The sequence below is a fragment of the Oreochromis aureus genome, linkage group 12, assembly GCF_013358895.1.
Source record: "Oreochromis aureus strain Israel breed Guangdong linkage group 12, ZZ_aureus, whole genome shotgun sequence".
Classification (NCBI taxonomy): Eukaryota; Metazoa; Chordata; class Actinopteri; order Cichliformes; family Cichlidae; genus Oreochromis; species Oreochromis aureus.
Genome location: NC_052953.1, coordinates 33318562 through 33339044, shown reverse-complemented (window position 1 = coordinate 33339044; position 20483 = coordinate 33318562). Strand labels below are relative to the sequence as shown.

The window sequence follows — 20483 nt, the reverse complement described above, 5'->3', positions numbered from 1 at the left end:
TAAAATTATTATTCTAGGTCTCTTGACAGCAGGAAGCAAGAAAAAAAAGTTATGTCTTTCATCTAAAGGCAAGAAATTTCATGTTCATTTTGGGGAAATTGTGCTTAGCAGTGATCTGGGTGACTCCGTGGTGTAGTGAAAAGGCATCATGTGTAAAATCTGTGCCAACTCAAATATGCGGGTCCATCCTCTGTGATGACCATTTGGAAAATAAGGGAGCAGTCAAAAGTACCTTTCTATGGTAAAGATCAACTAGAGGTCTTCACAAGGCAAGTACAGGCATCTGATTACAGCATTCCATTTGTGTAGCCCCTGGTTTGATTCCCAGACCATTTGCTCCATGGGGTAAGAGTTGCTCTTTTTCCCCATGTTTCATTTCTTACTCCCCACTGACTAATAAAACCATGAAATAATATTTTTTAAAATTGTAGTCTAGACACGAAAGGCCAGTAACACCCCTGTTGACATAATTAATGACATTTTACAACTTGACAAAGATCCTCCAGAGTCTCAGAAGACAGTATGTAACTGTTTTCACTGGATAAGCTGCTCTCTGGATGGTAAATAAACTGAGCTTGATGTATTAAAAATAACTGTAATCTGCTTCTCAGCTAACTATCTGGGGCAATTACTAATGAAATGCAGAGAACAACAAAAAAGCAAAAAGGCACACATATCTAATCGGCTCCATGACCATGTTCTGTTTTAAGTCGCTCTCCAGCAGTATCATCCAACAAGCTTGCTGACCTCACACACATGGGCCTAGTGCTCCACTGTTCAATAAGTGCTGAAAACATATTGACACACAAGCATGTTGAAATAATAAAGTAATAAAGTTGTAATAAATGCATGCACAAGTTTTTCAGCATCACTCTGAGACAGGAGAGGGTGAGCAGCACCAAGTTCCTGGGGGTGCACATCAGTGAGGACCTCTCCTGGACCACCAATACAGCATCACTGGCCAAGAAAGCACAACAGCGCCTCTACTTCCTGCGCAAACTCAAGCGGGCAAGTGCTCCACCACCCATCCTGACCACATTCTACAGAGGAACCATTGAAAGCATCCTTTCCAGCTGCATCACTGTGTGGGGCGGTAGCTGCACTGACTATAACAGAAAAGCTCTACAGCGCATTGTGAGAACAGCTGAGAGGATAGTTGGTGTACCACTCCCCTCCCTGCAAGACATCTACACAACCCGCCTTACCCGCAAAGCCATCACAATTGTCAACGATGCAACCCACCCCGCGCACTGTCTGTTCAGCCTCCTGCCCTCCGGAAAAAGATACAGAAGTCTCCGCTCCCGCACTACCAGGCTCACCAACAGCTTCATCCACCAGGCTGTGAGACTGCTGAACTCTCTCCCCTCCCGGCTCCCAGCCAGCAGAACCACCAGACTGGCAGGAGTATAGGAAGACAGACTGATCAATCTAAAAAGGACTGAATTCAAAGACACCCAAAAATCAAAGTGAAAAAAATAATGTGGCGGGCTAAGTCCATTTTGCTGAAATTTCTTTGCAGAAACACAAAATGATCCTCAGTAATTTGTATGGCCTCAGCGTACTTGTGCGTATGTCTGACAATGTTGGTCAGACAATGATATCAGTTCCTTTATCCTCCATGAATTGCCTGCATAATCTTGTCACATGAGGCCGGGCACTTTTGTGCATCAGGAGAAACCCAGGACCAACCAGCGCAGGGTCTGACAGTGGGTCCAAGGATCTCATTCTGATATTTAATGACAGTCAGGATGCTGTTGCCAAGCCTGTAGAGGCCTGTATGTCTCTACATGGATAAGCCTCCCCATATACATGAAGGAACCCACCACTAAACCAGGTACACTTGAACGATGTTACAGGCATGATGTCGGACAGTGAGCACAGGTTCCAGACATCAGGACCTCAGGTCGCCCTCATCTGTTGCTGTTTGTTTGGTCAGCGACATTCACATCAGTGGCCTCCTAGAGATCATTTTGTAGCTTTGGCAGTACTTATCCTGTTCCTCCTTGCGCTAAGGAACAGAAACTGGAACAGGACCTTCTATCACCCAGTCCAGCTCCTAGATTGACTGCCTGTCTTTAATATGCTATTGAGATGCATGCTCAATCATCTATCCAATCATCTTGTCTCCATGCTCTTGACACGATGCTGGAAGACACAGCAAACTATCTGGCAATGGTATATACTGACGTGCCATCCTGGAGGAGTTGGATTTCCTGTGGAACCTATGTACAGGGTCCTCGAGTCCAGGTAGTTCCAAAGTCACTGAAACTGATTAACAACCTCCTCTGTCGTTTAACCAACTAGATTAGTCTCCCAGAAGTTTTATTGATTTGATGGTACACTCTGATTAAAAGATGCTCCTTTAATGTTTCTTTTTTTTTTAGTAGTGTATAACCTCGGGCAGAAGTGGCTATACAGTATAAAATTATGCAAAACCTGCTGTTACCTTCATATTTAATCCTTCATATGGAGCATATCTGCATGCATGAGCCAAGTCCTCCAGCAAGACAATCATATTGGATGTTTGGCAGCCCAACGATGCAGTGGTTATCCTCACAGTAAGACAGTTCCTGGTTCAAACCTCTTGGAACATTTGGATGTTGTCCTTATGCCTGTGTGGGCTATTCTGAGTACTCTGGTTTCCTCACTCAGTCCCACAAAGAGATGCTTCTTAAGTAACTGGTGATGCTAAATAATGTCATAAATAATTATTCCTTTATGGAGTTAAGAGGAAGAGGCCTGCTTTTTGACTTCAAACCAAACTGAAGTTGGAAATTAATATATAAATACTACTGGAGGGATGGCTGTGGCTCTGGAGGAAGAGCAGGTCATCTAATTGTGTGTTGGACCCAGGCAGTAATTATGATCCATCCAACATTAAAAGCCAGAACATCAGTTTCAGTGATCATTGGGATCATGCACAGACTGATTGCACAGAATCGCCAGTCCAATCTGATAGAAACCACTTCATAAACTCTGATTTTGCCTCAAAATAGGGTTTAGAAAACTTTTCCCCCCACGCAGGTTATACTTCCACTGCACGTGCACAAAGTTACACAACATTATGACTTCATTAGCAGCTTAGTCAATTCAGTCCCATGTCCATGTTAATTCACGTTATTGTTTTATTGTCTTTGCTTGCAGTATCCTAGCAGACCAGCAGATACAGGATACAGCTGAAACTGGGACGAAACTCTGCTGTTTTGCATGTTTTAGAGCAACACGTGGTTCGTATATTTCCAGATTTGGCTGTTGATCAGCTCTTTGGGGGCAGGACAACCACCGTCTTTAGCATTGTGGAATTTCTTCCAATGATTTCTATTCAGAATTCATGCAGTGCCATGTCTTCTCCTTCTAATGTTTCTGATATAATACAGCTCCAAAAATGCAAAGAGCGCTATCCATCTTCGTCAGAAACACTGTAAAGAAAAGGTCATAAATAAGATACACCACTTTCAGTTCTTGGAAGTCTACACACACACACACACACACACACACACACACACACACACACACACACACACACACACACACACACACACACACACACACACACACTCATTCTCCAATCACCCATGGTCCAGTAATTATGATTGTTCCAAGACAATCTTTCTAAAGATCTGCTCATGGAAAAGTCAAGCACACCTCATCCATCATAAAGGACTTCTCATGAGACTTTGGGCAAAGCTAAATGAAACCTTGAAGGCCGTTGCTAAATAAAATGATGCCAAATCAAGAAGCTCTCCACACTCTCCCAGTGTTACCTGACAAAAAGCAGGTGTGCTTGTTTCTCTAAACCTTGACAGTGTTATAATGAAGCTTTTTTTTTTCAGCGTCCGTCATGCACCTCATCAGCGCACGGCTGACGTTGTGTTCTGGAGCAGATCCAGTGTTTAGCCAGTGCTCACTGGTGACAGATGCTTAATGACATATATGTTCATTCTGCCAGGGCCAAAAATGCCCTTTCAAGGCAATACATGCACATGCACCCCCAGACCCAGACTGTGGCTTTAAACCCTGGTGAATATAGATGGATTGGTGGTCTTTAAGAAACTCTGTTCTCCTGCAGGCCTATAAGTCCAAATATTTAGTCTTTCTTGTGTAAGTCACACACTGTTAAAGCACCAGAGCCTAATGGGCCTAAATGCTCTTGTTTGTAGGACCTTTTTTTTTTTAAGTATCCATTTCTCTGCTCTGTTCTCAAATGGAAAGTCGCTGTAGACCTCTCCTCTTGCAGCCTTTCTTTTGTCTCACTCAGTTTTGTTGGCTTGCCGCTGTGCTGCCGGTAGTTTTTAGCAGGCCCGTCACGCTGGATGGGAGGCTTCCCCATGCATTTGAGCAAAGCCAGGTCTCGTCTGGAGAAGAAAAAGAAAACAAGCCTCCTGTCTCCAAAATTTGGAATTTGCTTTAGCAACCACCTATGCACAAACTGTTGTTGGATGCCATCAGCCCATAAAGCAGTCTGTACTGCATCGCCTCAAACACAGCCCTGCTTGTTAAACCTTCACCATTAATTTGAAATGTTAACTGAGGTGTCATCTTTAAAGTGCTTCAGAGAATCACTTGGCCTTCTTTTGAGCACACATCACCACTCTGGCATGCAGATTGCAGCACAGAGGTCTGAGTTAATGGATAATTTAACTCATGAGCAATCTGAAGTTGGATTATTTCTGATTTGATTATAACTCTGAGATGATTTACAGTTTTTTTTTCAACATCTTTATTTTTCATTTCAGGTTTTGCACCCAGTAAATCGTGTTTTTTCTTTAAAGTGGTACCATCTGTCACCGTCCATCCATCCTGCACATGATGTACTAAACATTCTGCGTGCTGTTGCAGAACATTTTCTCTTGGACTCAGTTCAATGAGAGGAAAATGTCTAGGTGAGCGGCGTCTCTTGCAGCAGAGACAGCTGTAAAACACATTTATTCTATAAGTTCAACTAGGCCGTTCCTCTCAAAGGCCTCTGTTTGCTATGTGCACACTTAAAATCAAATTAAGTCCTCTGTTTTCTTTTTCCAATTGCTCTACAAGGGCTGTTAACATCACAATGGAATGCAAATTGACCTCCATTTAAATAGAGGGATTTCACACCTTTGCCCTTATCATTGGATAGGGCCAGGCTGGGAGGAGGGAGGAGATGGACACTCGGGGCTCAGCAAATTGACTTTAGCCTCAAGTGTTAAACTGAGCTGGATAAGGAAAGTGTTCCCCAGCAGGCTGCAAGTACAACAAGCACAAACAGAGCAGTATTAAATCATCAGCTCCCCATTTGATAAGTTAATGTACCCAAGAACTCCCAGAGGCAGCTTATTGGGTATTTTCCTTCAGAACTTTTCTCCTGCAGAGATAATTATTATGAATGAAAACACTATTTCCTGTCTTTACTTGGGAGGCTTCTTATCCTCAGGGCCACGGCGTGTTCCCTGCAGGAAATTTTAGAAGCAGTGGAATTAAAAGAAAGCCCCTAAATAAGTTATTATTATTATTATTATTATTATTACTCACTAAGTCTTGGCTCAGACTCTTAAATTCAAAATCCTCAAAGAAACTTTAACCTTCAAGGAAATAAAGTGATAAAAGCTTTTAGTGTTATTTTTTGCTGAGTCAAAGATGACACCCAAAACTGTCATGTTTCTTCAATAAAGTTATAAAAGTCGATTTTTTATTTGTCTATCATATTTTCTGAACCAAATAATGAGTGCAGCTGGCAGGCATTACAGTGGATATGCTTTAGGAGACGATCTGGGTTTGTGCTCTATTATATGGAAGAACATAAATTGCCAAAAGAATAAATGAGTTAATAAAAAACAATAATGGATAAGTAAATATGTACAGGTGTAAAAATGAAAGGAAAATAACAATAGATGAAAATAAAAGAAAGGAAATGCATTTGGAGTTGTTTCTGCGTTTAGGCTGTTTCAGGCCTCTGTACAGTAACAGCTGATGGCAACAAGCTTATAGAGCTTCTTTATTTAATATGAATCAAATCAGTATTTCCTCACATTCGGGGAGGCGAGGGGCTCATGTTGTTCCCTGCACCACGTTCTTGTTACAGGCATAAAATAAAGCCGTGAAGTTAGCAGTGTCACACTTTAAAGCTGTGCAACTTCTAATCGAGCTTATTCCTACACCCCAGTCAGTCTGAAAGTATTCCCAGTTTATGCGCACATATCCAAATATATTTATTATTATTGTTGTTGTTATTTTCTATCGACAAAGGAAGCGCAAAGGGAACGCTGGGGAGTCTCCCGGAGAGTTTTTACACACGCAGTAATTAAGCGCTTTGACTGACAGCCGAGTGCCAAAAGGCGCAGACGCGCTCCGATTGGTCAGAGCGCACTTTACAACCCCCTCTTGTTTCCGAGCTCGGCACAGTCTCAGCGCATTACCTCCCCAAACTCTCGCAGGAGCCGCACGCAGCCCAGCAGCGGGACTACAGCCAGAGGAGACAGTGGACTTATTGCAGAGCGCGTTTTTCCTGCGTCGCTCTCGCTGTGCGTTTCTTCATGAACTGAGTGTTGCCTCGCACTCCGATTAGCAATCATTCAGTGGCTGCAAAGACACATCATGAGCTCTACTTGTGAGTGCTTCTGCAGGATGATCCGGCTTCTGGTGACGGTGGCACTCCTGTCAGGGTGCAGGGCGTCAGAGTACGAGTACTTGGCCTGGAATACGCCCGTCTACGGCAAGTCGCCCCAGTGCGTGGACATTCCGGACGACCTGCGGCTCTGTCACAACGTGGGCTACAACCGGATGATGCTGCCCAACCTGCTGGAGCACGAAACCATGGCCGAGGTGAAGCAGCAGGCCAGCAGCTGGGTGCCTCTGGTGCACAAGAACTGCCACCCGGACACGCAGGTCTTCCTGTGCTCGCTCTTTGCTCCCGTGTGCCTGGAGCGGCCCATCTACCCGTGCCGCTGGATGTGCGAGGCCGTGAGGGACGGCTGCGCCCCCATCATGGAGGCCTTCGGCTTCCCCTGGCCGGAGATGCTCACCTGTGACAAGTTTCCCGAAGGTGAAGTGTGCATTGCCATGACGACGCCCAACGCCACAGAGGTTACAAAACCCACAGGTAACTCACCTAACAGCAACTTCAAAAGGTCAAAAACACACACACACACACACACACACACACACACACACACACACACACACACACACACACACACACACACTAAACCTGCCACTTAAAGGGTTTATTAACATGTTGTCTGTATAATGCTTATTTTTATTTATGTTTATTTTTTAAATTAATCACAAAATGACTTGACACCAGTCGTAAGATGAGAGAACATTGGTAGAAATGACACAAAGTACTAAATCCCAGGGCTGTAATCAAAATGTGACAAAACTGAGGCCAGCCCCCCCCCAACAACAATCAAACAAACAAAACAAACCTGTAAATGTATTCATTTTGTTAAATGAACTAAATTTCTCAAGGCTAAATGTAAATGTCGAAATTTGAAGTCAAGCTTCAATATAAAGTTCAAAGCGCATGAGGATGGATGGATAATATGTTAATTCCAAAACATGTTTAGATAAAGAGTGCAGGTGAGGGATTTATAATTTTTTTTTTTTTTTTTTAAAGGTATTCCCTTAAAATTCCAGTGACAGAAAAAATCTCCAAGTTCTCTCATAAGGAACAAGTTGAAAACGAGATATTTTGCAGTGTACCTTGATGAATAAATTATTCATTCTTTGAATCAGTTCCAATTTCTTAATACAGTATTAACTACCTAACCCTGACTAACTAGCTCACTTAGAAAACAAACAGCCAGCACTTTTGCCACCGTGTAAAAGACGACACCCGTGCAGTTAAATGGGCATGTGACTGTTGTTTCAGGGGTGAAAAGTGTGTTTGCAGATGCAAATCCGAGCACAAACAAAGCAAATGCGACCTTTTGGGGGAGCAAATTCAGCTGTGAAAACCTGGATTTGATCCCGTTTTAACACCCCACCACCCCTCATGTTTTTAAAGAAAGTCTATCACGTTTATGTTTTCCTTTTCACTCTATAATCTCCTGGCTTTAATGTGCAGGTGAAGTTGCTTGCTATTGACAACGAGTGATGTTGTAATATTGCAAAAGCTCAAACAGATGTTAGTCATTTATTTCAAGGTGTTCACTGAGCTGAAGGACAATGCTGGGAGGAAGTCAAGCAGCAAAAAAACAAAGAAAAAAAAAAGGTTGGAGAAAAAAAAAAAGTGAATACCTGAATATATTTAATCCCTATGCTCTGGCAAATGTTGCACATCTGATGAAAAGATGGAGATCTGGAAAATCGGCGTCCAAGTTGACGTCGGGAGGGCGGTTTGTAAACAGAGCTCCCAAGGACATTCTTTTACCCCTATCATCTATCACTAATGGCTGCTTTGGTGCAGATTCCCCAAGACGCTGCATCAGCAAATGGGGTTGTAGAGGGCAATAGCATTAGTCCAGCAAAACTGTCTTCCAGCCCTAACCTCTGCAAGCCAAGTTGAGAAATGCCAGAGAAGCCCATAAAAATCGCAGAAAATAACAATTCTCTGGATGATAAAGCTGAGAGCCAGGCTGCAGTGCCAGGTTCTCTATCGGTTGCTCAGGCGAGGTGAGGTGTACGCCGAGGGGTGGGGGTGGAGGGACTACAACTGCCTCATTCACTTGAACCATAAAGTTAAAGGGGTGGGGCCTCTACTTATATTTCAATCTAAAGCCCCTCACTGAATATGTTGGCCATAAATGGAGGGACTGTGGATCTTCCTGCGATAACACAGAGCTCACTGTATCTTTGGAGGGAGAAGGGACGTGTTTGTGAGTGTGTTTTGTCGGGGAGAGGGTTGTTGCTGACTGACATAGTGGTATGGATGGAGGCCTGTTTTTCTGAAAAAGACTCCTTTTTCAAGGTAAGACGAGGGGACCACACAGAGCTCCACGCTCTCCAGACTTCACCTGTTATCATTTGTCAGCACTGGGGTTAAATAAAGCCAGCCTGTTCCCACAGGTCGGCTGAAGCTCAGCTCCTCAGAGTTTTGTTTTCTGGAGAGTCTCTCAGTATCTGATCTTCAGGTTGATAAACATTAACAAAGGCAAGCTAATCTTCTCAGCTGTCAATGATTGTTAATAGAGGTCAGCTAACAGTGCTTGAATACTACAGCATACGGACCTGTGATAAGTGATTTAAAGTTGAACCAGGCTCACAGAGGCAAAGGGACCCAGTGACTCTGTAAACATTGTCTGTTTTCACAAGCTCTTCACACCCGAGCGACGCTTTCACAAGCATTCGTTAAACACATGTAAATGGACAACTGGAAGAGTAGAGTGCTGTTACCTTCCCCTTTGGTTGATCGATCCAGGCCCACAGCGGGACACCCACAGCGGGGTTAATGCTGCAAGGATGCTGCGATCGCAATGCAGGTCAAAGTTTGTTTGGAAGGTCGGCTCAGCTGTTTGGCATGAAGCGATCGTTTGCGGTATTCAAAAAAATTGAAAAATCGTGTCAGTAAAACGTTCGCAGATATGTCTCAACTGAGTTACTTTTTGGCAAAAACACTTTTTGGCTCTTTTGGGATTTTTGTCTTTGAGCTGGCTATTATACACCTCTACACTCAAGCCCCCTTTTTAAAACTCTGGAATCTCAGAACATTCTTTTAAGGTTGAATTAAACATCATTACCATTTATTCCTTCCACATTTCTAATACTTTTTTAAAGGTGTATAGATGAGTGTTGAGCAGATCCATTTTGAAAACTGCCTCAGTGTAGCAAAAAGTAAAGAAGAGCGTTTACTGCAGCTCTTAGTTACAGCTGGCAATAAAAGCTTAAGACATTCCTCACTGACATCAGGTCATCAGAGTGTACGAAACCCAAGGGAGTAGGTGACTGACTACTGACACTAAACAGGATCTGTGCATGCTCAGAGATGTTAAGATGTGTAGAAATCTGCAGGATAACTGACTGAAGTTGAATATGAGCACTCCTGACCTGGTCCCCAAACGGGCAACATAAATTCCATTTGACATTTTGCCTTCTATTTGCACTGATTCCTTGTCCACTTGTTTCTTTGTTTTTTTTTTTTTTTTGTGTGTGTTTTTTCATCCACAGGTTACTCTCCCATCTGCCCTCCATGTGACAACGAAATGAAAACAGACACCATTCTAGAGCACTTGTGTGCCAGCGAGTTTGGTAAGCGGTGTCCCAACACCCACAAAACACAGACAGTCGGATGCACTGCATAAAATCAAAAGAGCTCTTTACTTTATGTACTTTGAAGATGGGAGATAAAGTTTTTATAAAGTGTGCAACTTTTATTTTTTTCCCCCCATAGTACACTGTGTCCTGGCGGTACTTGGTCATATTTGGCAGTTCAATTTAATGTGACGTTTTATCTCTTGGTTAGATATACTATCCCTGTCTGGTCTGGTGGACCATGATGTTCTGTGACTAATGAATTGGGGTCATTGAAGTCTTTAAGTGGCAGGTCTTTGCGGTTGTAAAGTGGGATGTTTGTTCTGTTGTCTGGGCTGACTGATGTTACAGATTACCTTCTGCAGATCCTAAATGGGGGGAAAAAAAAGTTAATGATAAACCATCTCCAAAAACAATTCTTAAATCCTAATACCATTTCTTCATGGAAAAAGATAAGAATTTTTTTCTCATTGTGTTAACATTGGGTGTTTGACTTGTGTTAATATTCTGCAACTTTTATCTTGTAATATGAAGAGCCGAGGTAGCTGTTCTAGTGAACTGGTTCTATGGTAATAAAATCTAACTGAGCTGGAAAGTCTTTGAGTGAAATAGTTCATACATCTAAGCTAATATAGGCTAATAAAGATTATATTTAATATGTGGTATCACTTTCAACAAGAAATTTCCACTCAGAAGCACAACTAATATCCTGGTTAGCATTCAAGAGTGATAGGTGTTCTGAAAACTTGCTCTCCAACATTTGTCTGTTTGTTTTAATACCTTTTTTATAGAATTTTAGCGTTCTATTCATCTACAGCTTTTTCTCAAACTGTTATTTTAAATCTACAAATGGTCAACTGGAAGAGTAGGCTAACAAGATCCATTAGCAAGCTTAATTGCTGTAGTTGTAAAACTCCAGTGCACAGGCCACAACTTAATACAATGGAGGAAACCCTGCTGGGTTATTGTTGGAGAATTGTAACACAGAATTATTGGGTAAATGAGAATTAATATACACAACTATTTGCTACATGCAAGGCATTGGATTTTATTCAGATGTTAGAAATTGCTCGTGTTTACTTTAGTGTTAGCTTTATGCATTTAAAATTTTAGTCCAGGTTGTTAGGTGATTTCCCAAATATATACCTGTTTCGAACTAAGTTGGGACGCTCCTTAAATGTCATTCCTAGTAGTGCATGGGTTTTTAATGTTTTTTTTCCATAAACATGAAGTGAGCAGAAGCCTGATTGGTATCACCGTTTTTGGTCAGAATAAGATCCGAGTGAAAACAGAATGCAGAGTTTCAACTTGCATTTATGGACACAGTGACGGACTGCGTTTCCTTACAAAGGTTTTCAGAAATGAGCCCGTGTGGTGATTTCTACCAGAGAACTTGCTGTTTTAAATGCATTGGTTCCCGAGGATCTAAAATTCACGGCTATTCAACTGAACAAGGCCAATTTTTGGCCTTGTTCCTTGTTTATTGGGATTCTTCCAAATACTTTTAATCTTTCAATCATATTGCATACCAAAGATATGAAATCTCCAAATGTTTCACAATGTTAGGTTGAGAAAATTTTAAATTGTGGAGTTATTTTCTCATGAATCTAATTTTTTAAGGGAGAAGTGCTCTCTGTCTTCCCATCTGAATTTCAAGAAACCCATGGGATGTTATTTCTTACACCAACTGAATCTATTATTGACAGTTAAGTCAGTGTCTCATGTTCCACCTTGAGGGTTCTTTACCATTACACAACTTTTCCAGTCTTTCGTTGACCTTTTCTCAACTTTGTGAAACATGTTTCCTGCATCGAATTAAAAGTGCTGAAAGACAACACAATTTCTCATTTTCTGCATTTAATATGTCGACTTTTTACTTTAGGAGTAGTTGTAAGATCAAAAGCTTGGTGATGATCAGCAGTATTTTTTAAGAGGATCAGTTTTAGAAGGATATTGAAAGGCCATTCTTTGGCTCCACAGTCATGTTCCGAGGTCGTACCAGAAATGTTCTTTTGGAACATTATCAAATCTAAAGACATATTCTGAAGGGGATTTGGAAGCGGGTTCTGAACATGTCAGAGCCTATTTGGAAATATTAGAGATGGCTCAGAATCTGCTGCAGCCAGCTTCACACATTCTTTTCATTAGAGAATCCTCAGTCCAACTGGAATGGAAAACAACATAAAAAAAAAACCAGGAAGGAAGGACGATCTTAAGCTGATGAGGGCACTTGTTTTAATTGTGGAAATTTGGAGGTCTTACATGAGGAATCCAGTATAAACCATATGTACTTAAAAAAAGGAAATTGAAAGCTTTGAGTTCAATTAATAACACAAACACAGATTGAACTGCAGACATGAGAACTTCCAGAAATAATACACACATGATGCACACAAGATGCAAGTTGTTATACTTTCATCTTTTTTTCACCAAAGCTTGTGGCAGGACAAATTCCAGGTGCCAGGCCAAGCAAACATAGACTGGACGCACATTGAAAACACGCATTCTTCCAGTTCTCAAGAAAAAGTTTAAAGTTACATTTGTTTAACAAATTGCATCGGTGTTTATGCTGCGGTGATGGGACTCGCCCCTTTGAGTCTGCGTCCCGGTTTGCCAAGAGGAGCGGGCTGCATTATTGGCTTGTTTCATCTTGGATGAAGACAGATGTTGTTTTGCTTGCTTGTCATAAGTCGCCTAACCAGCTGACATATGAGGATACACAGACAGATTTAGTGTCAGGCTGAGGATGAGACGTTGTTGCTTGTGTTGACCCTGCGAGGGAGAGACGTAGACTGGAATGCAACAAACTTCTCTATTGCTTCAGTATGGCTCGATCATGGCGGGTAAACGACTAATGCGTAGCCTGACACGACACAGCGCTGCAGCTTGCCAAAGATTTGTTTGTTAATTTTTTTTTTTTTTTTTTTCCAGCAGACCGACGGAATTCAGTTTTGGTCTGGAGAGAAATACTATAAATACATCCAACAGCAGCTAAACAGCAGAAGCTAAACATGAGTTAATGCCTTGTCTTGAGCAAAAAGGAAAATGTGCAGATGGAAATATCCCACGCTTTAATCATTATGTGTTTTATCCCACATGGTCATCCCGATATCTTTCTTGATTTTCAAAAAAATATTTGGACAGTAAACTTTTAACAAGGCAGCGTCTTAAATCCAAGCCTGTTTTGTTTGGAGAAGACTGCAAAAATAGATGTGATGGATTTCTTTGCTTTTCTCAGTGAAACACAGGGATGGAAAACCATAGAGGGGCTCGAGGGATGAACCAGAGACTGAAGCCTTTGTTAATCTGTGTCGACCAATCATGTATTCATTTAAAAAAAAAAAAAAAAAAAAACTCAACCTAGCAGTGAATTAGAATTTTTGTCCATCTCATTTACTTGAAGCTGCAAAATGAAAGAGGCCAATAATAGTCTCTATCATTTTGCATTGCACTGCAGTGCTTCCCAGCATTTAAATTGAGCATGTTTGATTTTTTCCATGCGGTTTGATAAAAGCGGAGAATTCTGTGGTGAAACTTTTGACTTGTGGCCTTTGGATGTGGAGTTTTTCTGGCAGGAGGAAGGATGGCTGTAGGTCGCGTGTTGTTGAGCTAATGCATCAGAGTTGGTAGAACGAGTAACAGGTTTCCCTGGTGAGGACCAAATATCGCTTATTTCCCTGAAATCCTCATGATTAATATAGCTGTTGGGCATATATTTATGCACACACATCCTATTTGCCGCACTCAGCTGTAAATGATTTCAAACATCATCCCAACATCAGCTTTTTCTTCCCACTGCAGTATTTCTCCGTGCTTAAGGTTTTATGGTACCTCATTGTCCCAAAACCTCCAGAAGCCCTTCAATTAAATCTCTCCTCGGCTTCCAACAGTTCACTTTGTCCTTTTCCGAATTGCTCCCTCCCTTTGCTGATGTGATAAACAACAGGGCATTCCTGTGCTGGATGACTGTTCAGTCTAGCTTGGACCACTTGCTATTATTGTGAATGAGGAGCACTGCACACCCTCCTGCTGGGTTTATGACAGGTTGGGCACTTAAGGATCTCATTAATACATCTGACCCAGCAGAGGTAATCGAGTCAGGTTTCAGGGACAACATCAGAAAAAGAAATCTCACAATAGAAGTCATTTTATTTTAGTGTGCTGGCATGCGTAAAAGCATCCAAATCACTGACCGTGTATCTTCTTTTTAACTTTTGTACTGTAACAAAGGTGCGGCATGCACATATATTTGATTCCACTGTAGACTTTACCATTTTTGGTAAAGAATCGTCTATTTTTGACTCCTAAAAATGAAAACCGTTGTTATAAGTTGCATATGTGTACTACTTCTGACCTTTTTGTTTTTTTACACTGTAAAACTGGTGGGTTACTACCTTGCCACTGGAGTAGGAATATAATTAGTGACGATAACTTTAATCTCTTAACATCCAACTAATTGACAGTGGATTTTTACCCAAAAGTCTTACTCAAATAAAAACCTTGTCACAGGAAAACTGTAAGGCCAAAATGCATGTAAGAGCATTGTTTGATCTTCTGATCCAGGAAGAGCTTCTGAAAACACGGTCACGTCAGCGTGAACATATTCATACCTGGCAGTTTTACAGTTAATATGCTAATGTTATGGGTTATGAGATAGGAATTAAGTGGGGCAGATTTGAGAAATGCTTTCTCACAGAAAGGCTATCTTCTCTTTTCTTTTCTTTCTTTTGCTCACTGTATAACATGAATTTATTTTTTTGTTTGGTAACTTTAAAAATTGAAAATATTTTAAAAACTAATGTAGGAAGAAACGCAAACAAGGGCAATTTCACTGACCATGAGAAAAGAAACACTGTTGTCAGTTATTTGATGATTTGAACGTCTTATTGTATTCTGCTGCAGAAGAGATTAAGCCCTCAAACAATGCGAGGTGCAAAGAAAGTTCAGGGCGTCAAAGGATTATCGAGGTTTGAGGATTTATCAAGACGAAGTCCTTTCAGTGGTGGGCCAGACCTTTTCTTTTATTATACACTAATTATGACCGCTGCCCATTTTGACTTCTCTGAACACTAAGCCCCCTCACAGAGACTGTTTGACGGGGGATAAGTCTTAATCCGTACCATGTGCACTCTTAATACAGGGGGAGGCTCTTTCTTTTTTTTTTTTTTTTTCAACACTTTAATTAGCAATTAGCAATACGAGTGCAACTGGAGAGCAAGGATCCAGTACAGGTTTTTCTGTCTACTACAATTCTGTAAAAAAGCAAGTGATCTGATGTTTAAAATCATGGAGAAAATTAGATTGAAGCCTAAGTTTGTTCTCTTCTTACTAGAGTGTGGAAATGCTTGGTCAGGCTGTTCCGCTACTGAAGGTCACAAGGCTTTATTCCCAGTTTGACCAGTTTGATTTATCCTGACACAAGTGTCAGTTAAATCAGACATATCGCACCTAGATTATACTATATGACAGGTCATAATGTGTGTGTGGGGTTATGGAAATTTGGACCACCACAGTCTAACTCGTGCTCTGTTTCAGAGGAAACTTAGAGATTAGAAGGTTAAATAGAGTTTAGTGAAAGATCAGGGGTATTTTGGTCAATCTGAAAAACATCCTTGGTCTTAAATGAAGGAGGGGGGGAAAAAATTATATTGCATTGCTAATTGTGATAAAGATATATGCTTTGTCTATATTTACACCTTAACGTTGTAACATCCGCCAGGTCACTAGTGATGTGTTTGTGATGTGCAGGTAAGAGACTGGATTTTAAGGGAACATCTAGTTTCTGAAACATTGGTTGTTCACCATGTGGCTAAAATGTAGCCTAACCCTATGTTGTTCGCCATTTATTTGTGCTTTGTTTGTTTGTTTTATGTAGTGAAAAGCAGAAAAATTAAGTGGTTTTGTCCATAATTGGATTTGGTCTTTGAACATCAGAAGCCACCGAAAAAACATACCGCATTATTTATTAGTATTAGGCTAAACCCCAGAATTAAGAGGATCATGGATAAGTTCTTTTGCATGAACAGGATTTGCAACAATGCACTGTTTGTGGGAAAATGAGTTTAAGTCTATGTTAATTAAATTACTTATGTATTATTAATAAATGATGATCCAATGTTTGCTCAAACCTGAGTAAACAGCAAATTGTATAAGGCGGTATCTTGGCCTGTGCTAGCTATTCGTCATTAATCCATGTTATTGTGCAATACTGTTGACCTGAGCCACGCTGTTCAATAGTTGATTGAATAGCAAGTATGTTATAAGTGCTACTACTAAAATAAACATTGCTGCTTTGGCAATGTTGAGAGTGTGGTAATGTACTTCCTTATATCTGATCACGGGAGACTGACCTGCCTAATATTCTTCACGATGATTAATTTTACTAAATGGACTGATTCTTATATGGCGCTTTTCTTCTCTCCCGGAGTACTCAAAGCGCTCTATACAACATGCCACATTCACCCAATCACACAAGCACTTTATCTGTAATTAGTGCTTTTTCTAAACTACATTCATACTCCGATGGATGCATCGGAGAGCAACTTGGGGTTAGTATCTTGCCCAAGGATACCTGACATGCAGACTGGAGGAGCCAAGGATCGAACCACCAACCTTCCGATCAGTAGGTGACCTGCTCTACCTCCTGAGCTACAGCCACCCCATGACCTAGTCCGCTACACTACCAGGAGCTGTCAGATGCAGCACTGTACAACACGTTGAGTTAAAAATGACATTCACATTTTAGAGTAAACTCATCTTTCTGTTGTTCCTCCACCCACAGCTTTAAAGGCCAAGATCAAGGAGGTAAAGCGAGAAAACACAGACCGTAAGGTGATCCTGCAGAAGAAGAAGAAGATGCTGAAACCGGGAAACCTGAAGAAGAAGGACACAAAGAAGTTAGTGTTGTACTTGAAGAATGGTGCTGACTGCCCCTGCCAGCAGCTGGACAACTTGGGAAACCAGTATCTAATCATGGGGCGCAAGGTTGATAAGCAGTACCTCCTCACAGGCATCCACAAGTGGAACAAGTCCAGCAGAGAGTTCAAAAATGCCATCAAGAAAATGAAGACCTACAAATGTCCCGTATTTGAGAATGTTTTCAAATAATGTGACCTACCCCTTCATCACTGGTCGCATCTCATCATACATATGAACTTGCACAAGCATTCCCAAACTTTGCTTTCTGTTGTTCTCTTAATATATCTTTATGTCTTTGTACATTTGCAGATAGCCAATACTGTGGAATGTCTGTCGTGTTATGTTGAAGATGTGACGACACACAAATCAAAGGGTTGGGTTTTCTTTGTTTTCCCCGCTTCAACTTAAAAGGACATTGTAGTAAAAGCCCTCCCTTGCTGAAATCATTTCCAGTATATAGATACTTCACTCACATGCTTTCTCAAAAGGTCTGTGGATTTGTTGTGCATTTTGGGAAAATATACATACTTCTTTTTTTTGCTAGCAATTAGAGGAGAAGTCTAACACCACTTTCCAAGAACATGTTTTTGTGTGTGTAAATTTGAAGCTAAAGCCAGCAAACTGTTAGCTTACCATTTTAAGAAAAAAAGAGAGAAAAAGTGTTAGCTTAGCAAGAAGGAAACTGCTAGCTTGTCTCTGTCTAAAGCTTTTAATAAAAGAAAGCATAAACTGTCATTTTACATTCAGTTTTCTGTGTATTACAAATAAAATGTATTATTTTAAACAGGGGTAGAGTCAAGCTAGCTGTTCCCTTTTACTTTAAGGCTTTGTATTAATGTAGGCTAACAATCTGCTGGCTAACTGTTTTAAATGTATCCAACAGCCTTTTATAAAATGGCTCTTTCTGATCATAAAGAAACTCTTAAAATCAGTGTATTTTAAACTTTAAAAGCCAATAAAGGTTTGTTGTAGAATAACTTATTGACAGAAGTCTGAATATGCTGCCATGATTATTCTGTCTAACTGAAGACTGCGCTATCAGCAGTTGCAAACATTTCTCTGAAACTCATTCATTTCATCATTAAACATTGTTTGTTGTTTGAAAACCATAAGAGAAGCATTAACACCAATCACAGAGTAATTTGTAAGCCTGGGTGGCAGATTACTTGATTTTGCCTTTTTTAAATATTTCTTTTTATGTCGGTATACGTTCAGTCTGCAGTATTCATTATTCTTTGGTCATGGAATACGCCTTGTAGTCGTACAGTTTTGCAAAACTTATCAAGTATTGGCAATTCTGTTTTTCTCGTTTGTTCTGCTCATGTGTTTCATTTTCAGTACTCTATTATTGCAAATTTGAATGTCAGCAGTACATTGTTGCCTATTAAATGTATATACAAATTTTACATAAATGTATAAAAAAAAATGTGTTGCCAAGAATATTTTCTTGATTGTTTTTTGTCATTCATTTTCTTTCTGGTGGTTGGACCAAAACTTGGTTCAGTAAAATATCTTTAGAATTGAAATTCTTGGTTTCACATTGTTAATAAAATATGAATGCTGACATTCATCCAGTCTTATCATCCAGTGAAAGATTTAGGTTAAATTTGTACAAAATTTGAGTCTCTCAAGAAACATTATTTAAATTGCATTGCCACCCCACTCAAGTTGGCTAAGTAGTGATTAAGTGAAATTAACAGGTAACCTTTGTTTTTATGTATTTTCACATAGATTTTCTTTCTTCTTACAGAAAAGTTGCCGTCTATCATGCAAACTAGAGGTGACTAAGGCAATCATGAAAAGCTTTCAGGTGCAGCACCTAGCAACAATCAGCAGCCAGTAACCAGCCAGTTGGGAAATACAGATTTTTTTTTTTTTCCCAAATGACCAGAAGCTGTAATATATGTAATATGTCAGCCAACTCTCAAGCAATGTGCACATGACATCATGCACAGCCTCTATAGTGAATTTGTTAAGTGAGTTACAATCCTAAAAAAAAAGAGAGAATATGACAGACGGGCAGTGGAGACAGTAGAGCCATATTTGCTATCAAATGAAATTTCACGGACTCAAAGATGTTGTAATTCTTGCTTAAAGCACCTCTCGCATGGGAAGTATGTGTAAAATTACTGTGTTACAGCCTTCTAGTTTCAGTTATTTAGGTAATCCAATTATGATACAGTAACTGATGAATAACGAACCTGCTGGGGCAAAGTAGACAGTCTTGTTTTTGTCCCAGTGACAGCTTCACACATTGCAAAATGCTTTTATATAATACCTAAATAGAACACTGTCAGTCATACCACTAAGTGAAGTGTAAATAAATATAACCAAACTCTGAGTGAAAACTAAGATATTGGAAAAGAAATTACTTTCCCAAAGCTATATCTTTACTACATGTAAACACTTGTTGTTTTTAAAACTTTCTTGCAGATACACAACAGTCTCATATCTTTATGTAAGATGTTATTTTGGTCTTTGTACATGATGTGTGACACTGCCAGAACAACTGGCTTCTGCCTTGACATGTCAAACAGGGCCGTGGCAAACTAACATTTGCATGCTTTATGGAAAGATAAAGCATCGCGTTGCCAGATCTCCATGCCGGAGGATCTCTGACGCATGCATGTTTTTACTCCCACCACTTCTCCAGTGATGTTAAACTTTTGTCTGGGTGGCTTTGAATCCAGGTTTATTGTGGTTTCATGGGCTGTTGGTGTGTTGGTATGTTGAGTGTAAATGCCAGTCCCGAGTTATGCATCATTAAAAGCTCATGTTGATGGTGAACTGTAATGCTTTCTTAACCAAAGGGCAGCACTGTCTAATCAAGTGTCTGTAGTTGAACAGCTATGACTTTCTAATGCAAGATTCACAGAAGCTGCCCCTTTAACAAGACAAGCAGTAGATCTCAGCAGCCCATTGATAAATATTTTAATATAAATGCTTTTCGGGATTGAAATTCATCGTGTCAGTACAACATGCATAAACTGCAAAACATGAAACCATTCTGTTAATAAAAACGCCTGTTAAAAACAAGGCGGTATCAAACGGACCAGTGTCTTGCCCATCTGGTTTCAGTAATGGCTTTGGTAGTGGAAAATATATCTCAGATGTTGACTTTGCTTTCTAATCATTACTTCAGCTGCCTTCAAAAGAGCTCCAGAAAACTAGGGGCCAAAATCCAGCTTTGTCCTATTAAGAGATGATCTGCAAAAAATATCCTGTTGGATTCATCCTTTTACTGAAAACCTCAAATTGACAAAGCTGATGAAGTATTATTTTGATTTGTTCCACGTCACAGTCAGGCACTGTATTTATTTATCCCTCCAGTATTAATACCGCACACTTGATTTCAGTCACCAAGTTGACAACTGGATTGAGAGCTTACGGTTAGACACTGT

At 40.4% G+C, this 20483-nt stretch overlaps 1 protein-coding gene across 1 annotated transcript; it reads left to right on the top strand.

The window, feature by feature from the left end:
- Window positions 1–6373: 6373 nt before the first annotated feature.
- sfrp1a (secreted frizzled-related protein 1a) lies at window positions 6374–19869 on the top strand. The gene is made up of 3 exons (XM_031740865.2): window positions 6374–7075; window positions 10081–10161; window positions 16946–19869. The coding sequence occupies exons 1-3, from the start codon at window positions 6571–6573 to the stop codon at window positions 17269–17271; spliced, it is 912 nt and encodes a 303-aa protein (XP_031596725.1). The 5' UTR covers window positions 6374–6570; the 3' UTR covers window positions 17272–19869.
- Window positions 19870–20483: the final 614 nt, after the last annotated feature.

What these genes read in the sequence shown, in the direction of transcription:
- sfrp1a (XM_031740865.2), top strand. Translation starts at nt 6,571, where the DNA reads ATGAGCTCTACTTGTGAGTGCTTCTGCAGGATGATCCGGCTTCTGGTG. An exon ending in AGAGGTTACAAAACCCACAG is followed by an intron (nt 7,076 to 10,080) that starts GTAACTCACCTA and finishes TTTCATCCACAG; the next exon opens with GTTACTCTCCCATCTGCCCT. An exon ending in CTTGTGTGCCAGCGAGTTTG is followed by an intron (nt 10,162 to 16,945) that starts GTAAGCGGTGTC and finishes CTCCACCCACAG; the next exon opens with CTTTAAAGGCCAAGATCAAG.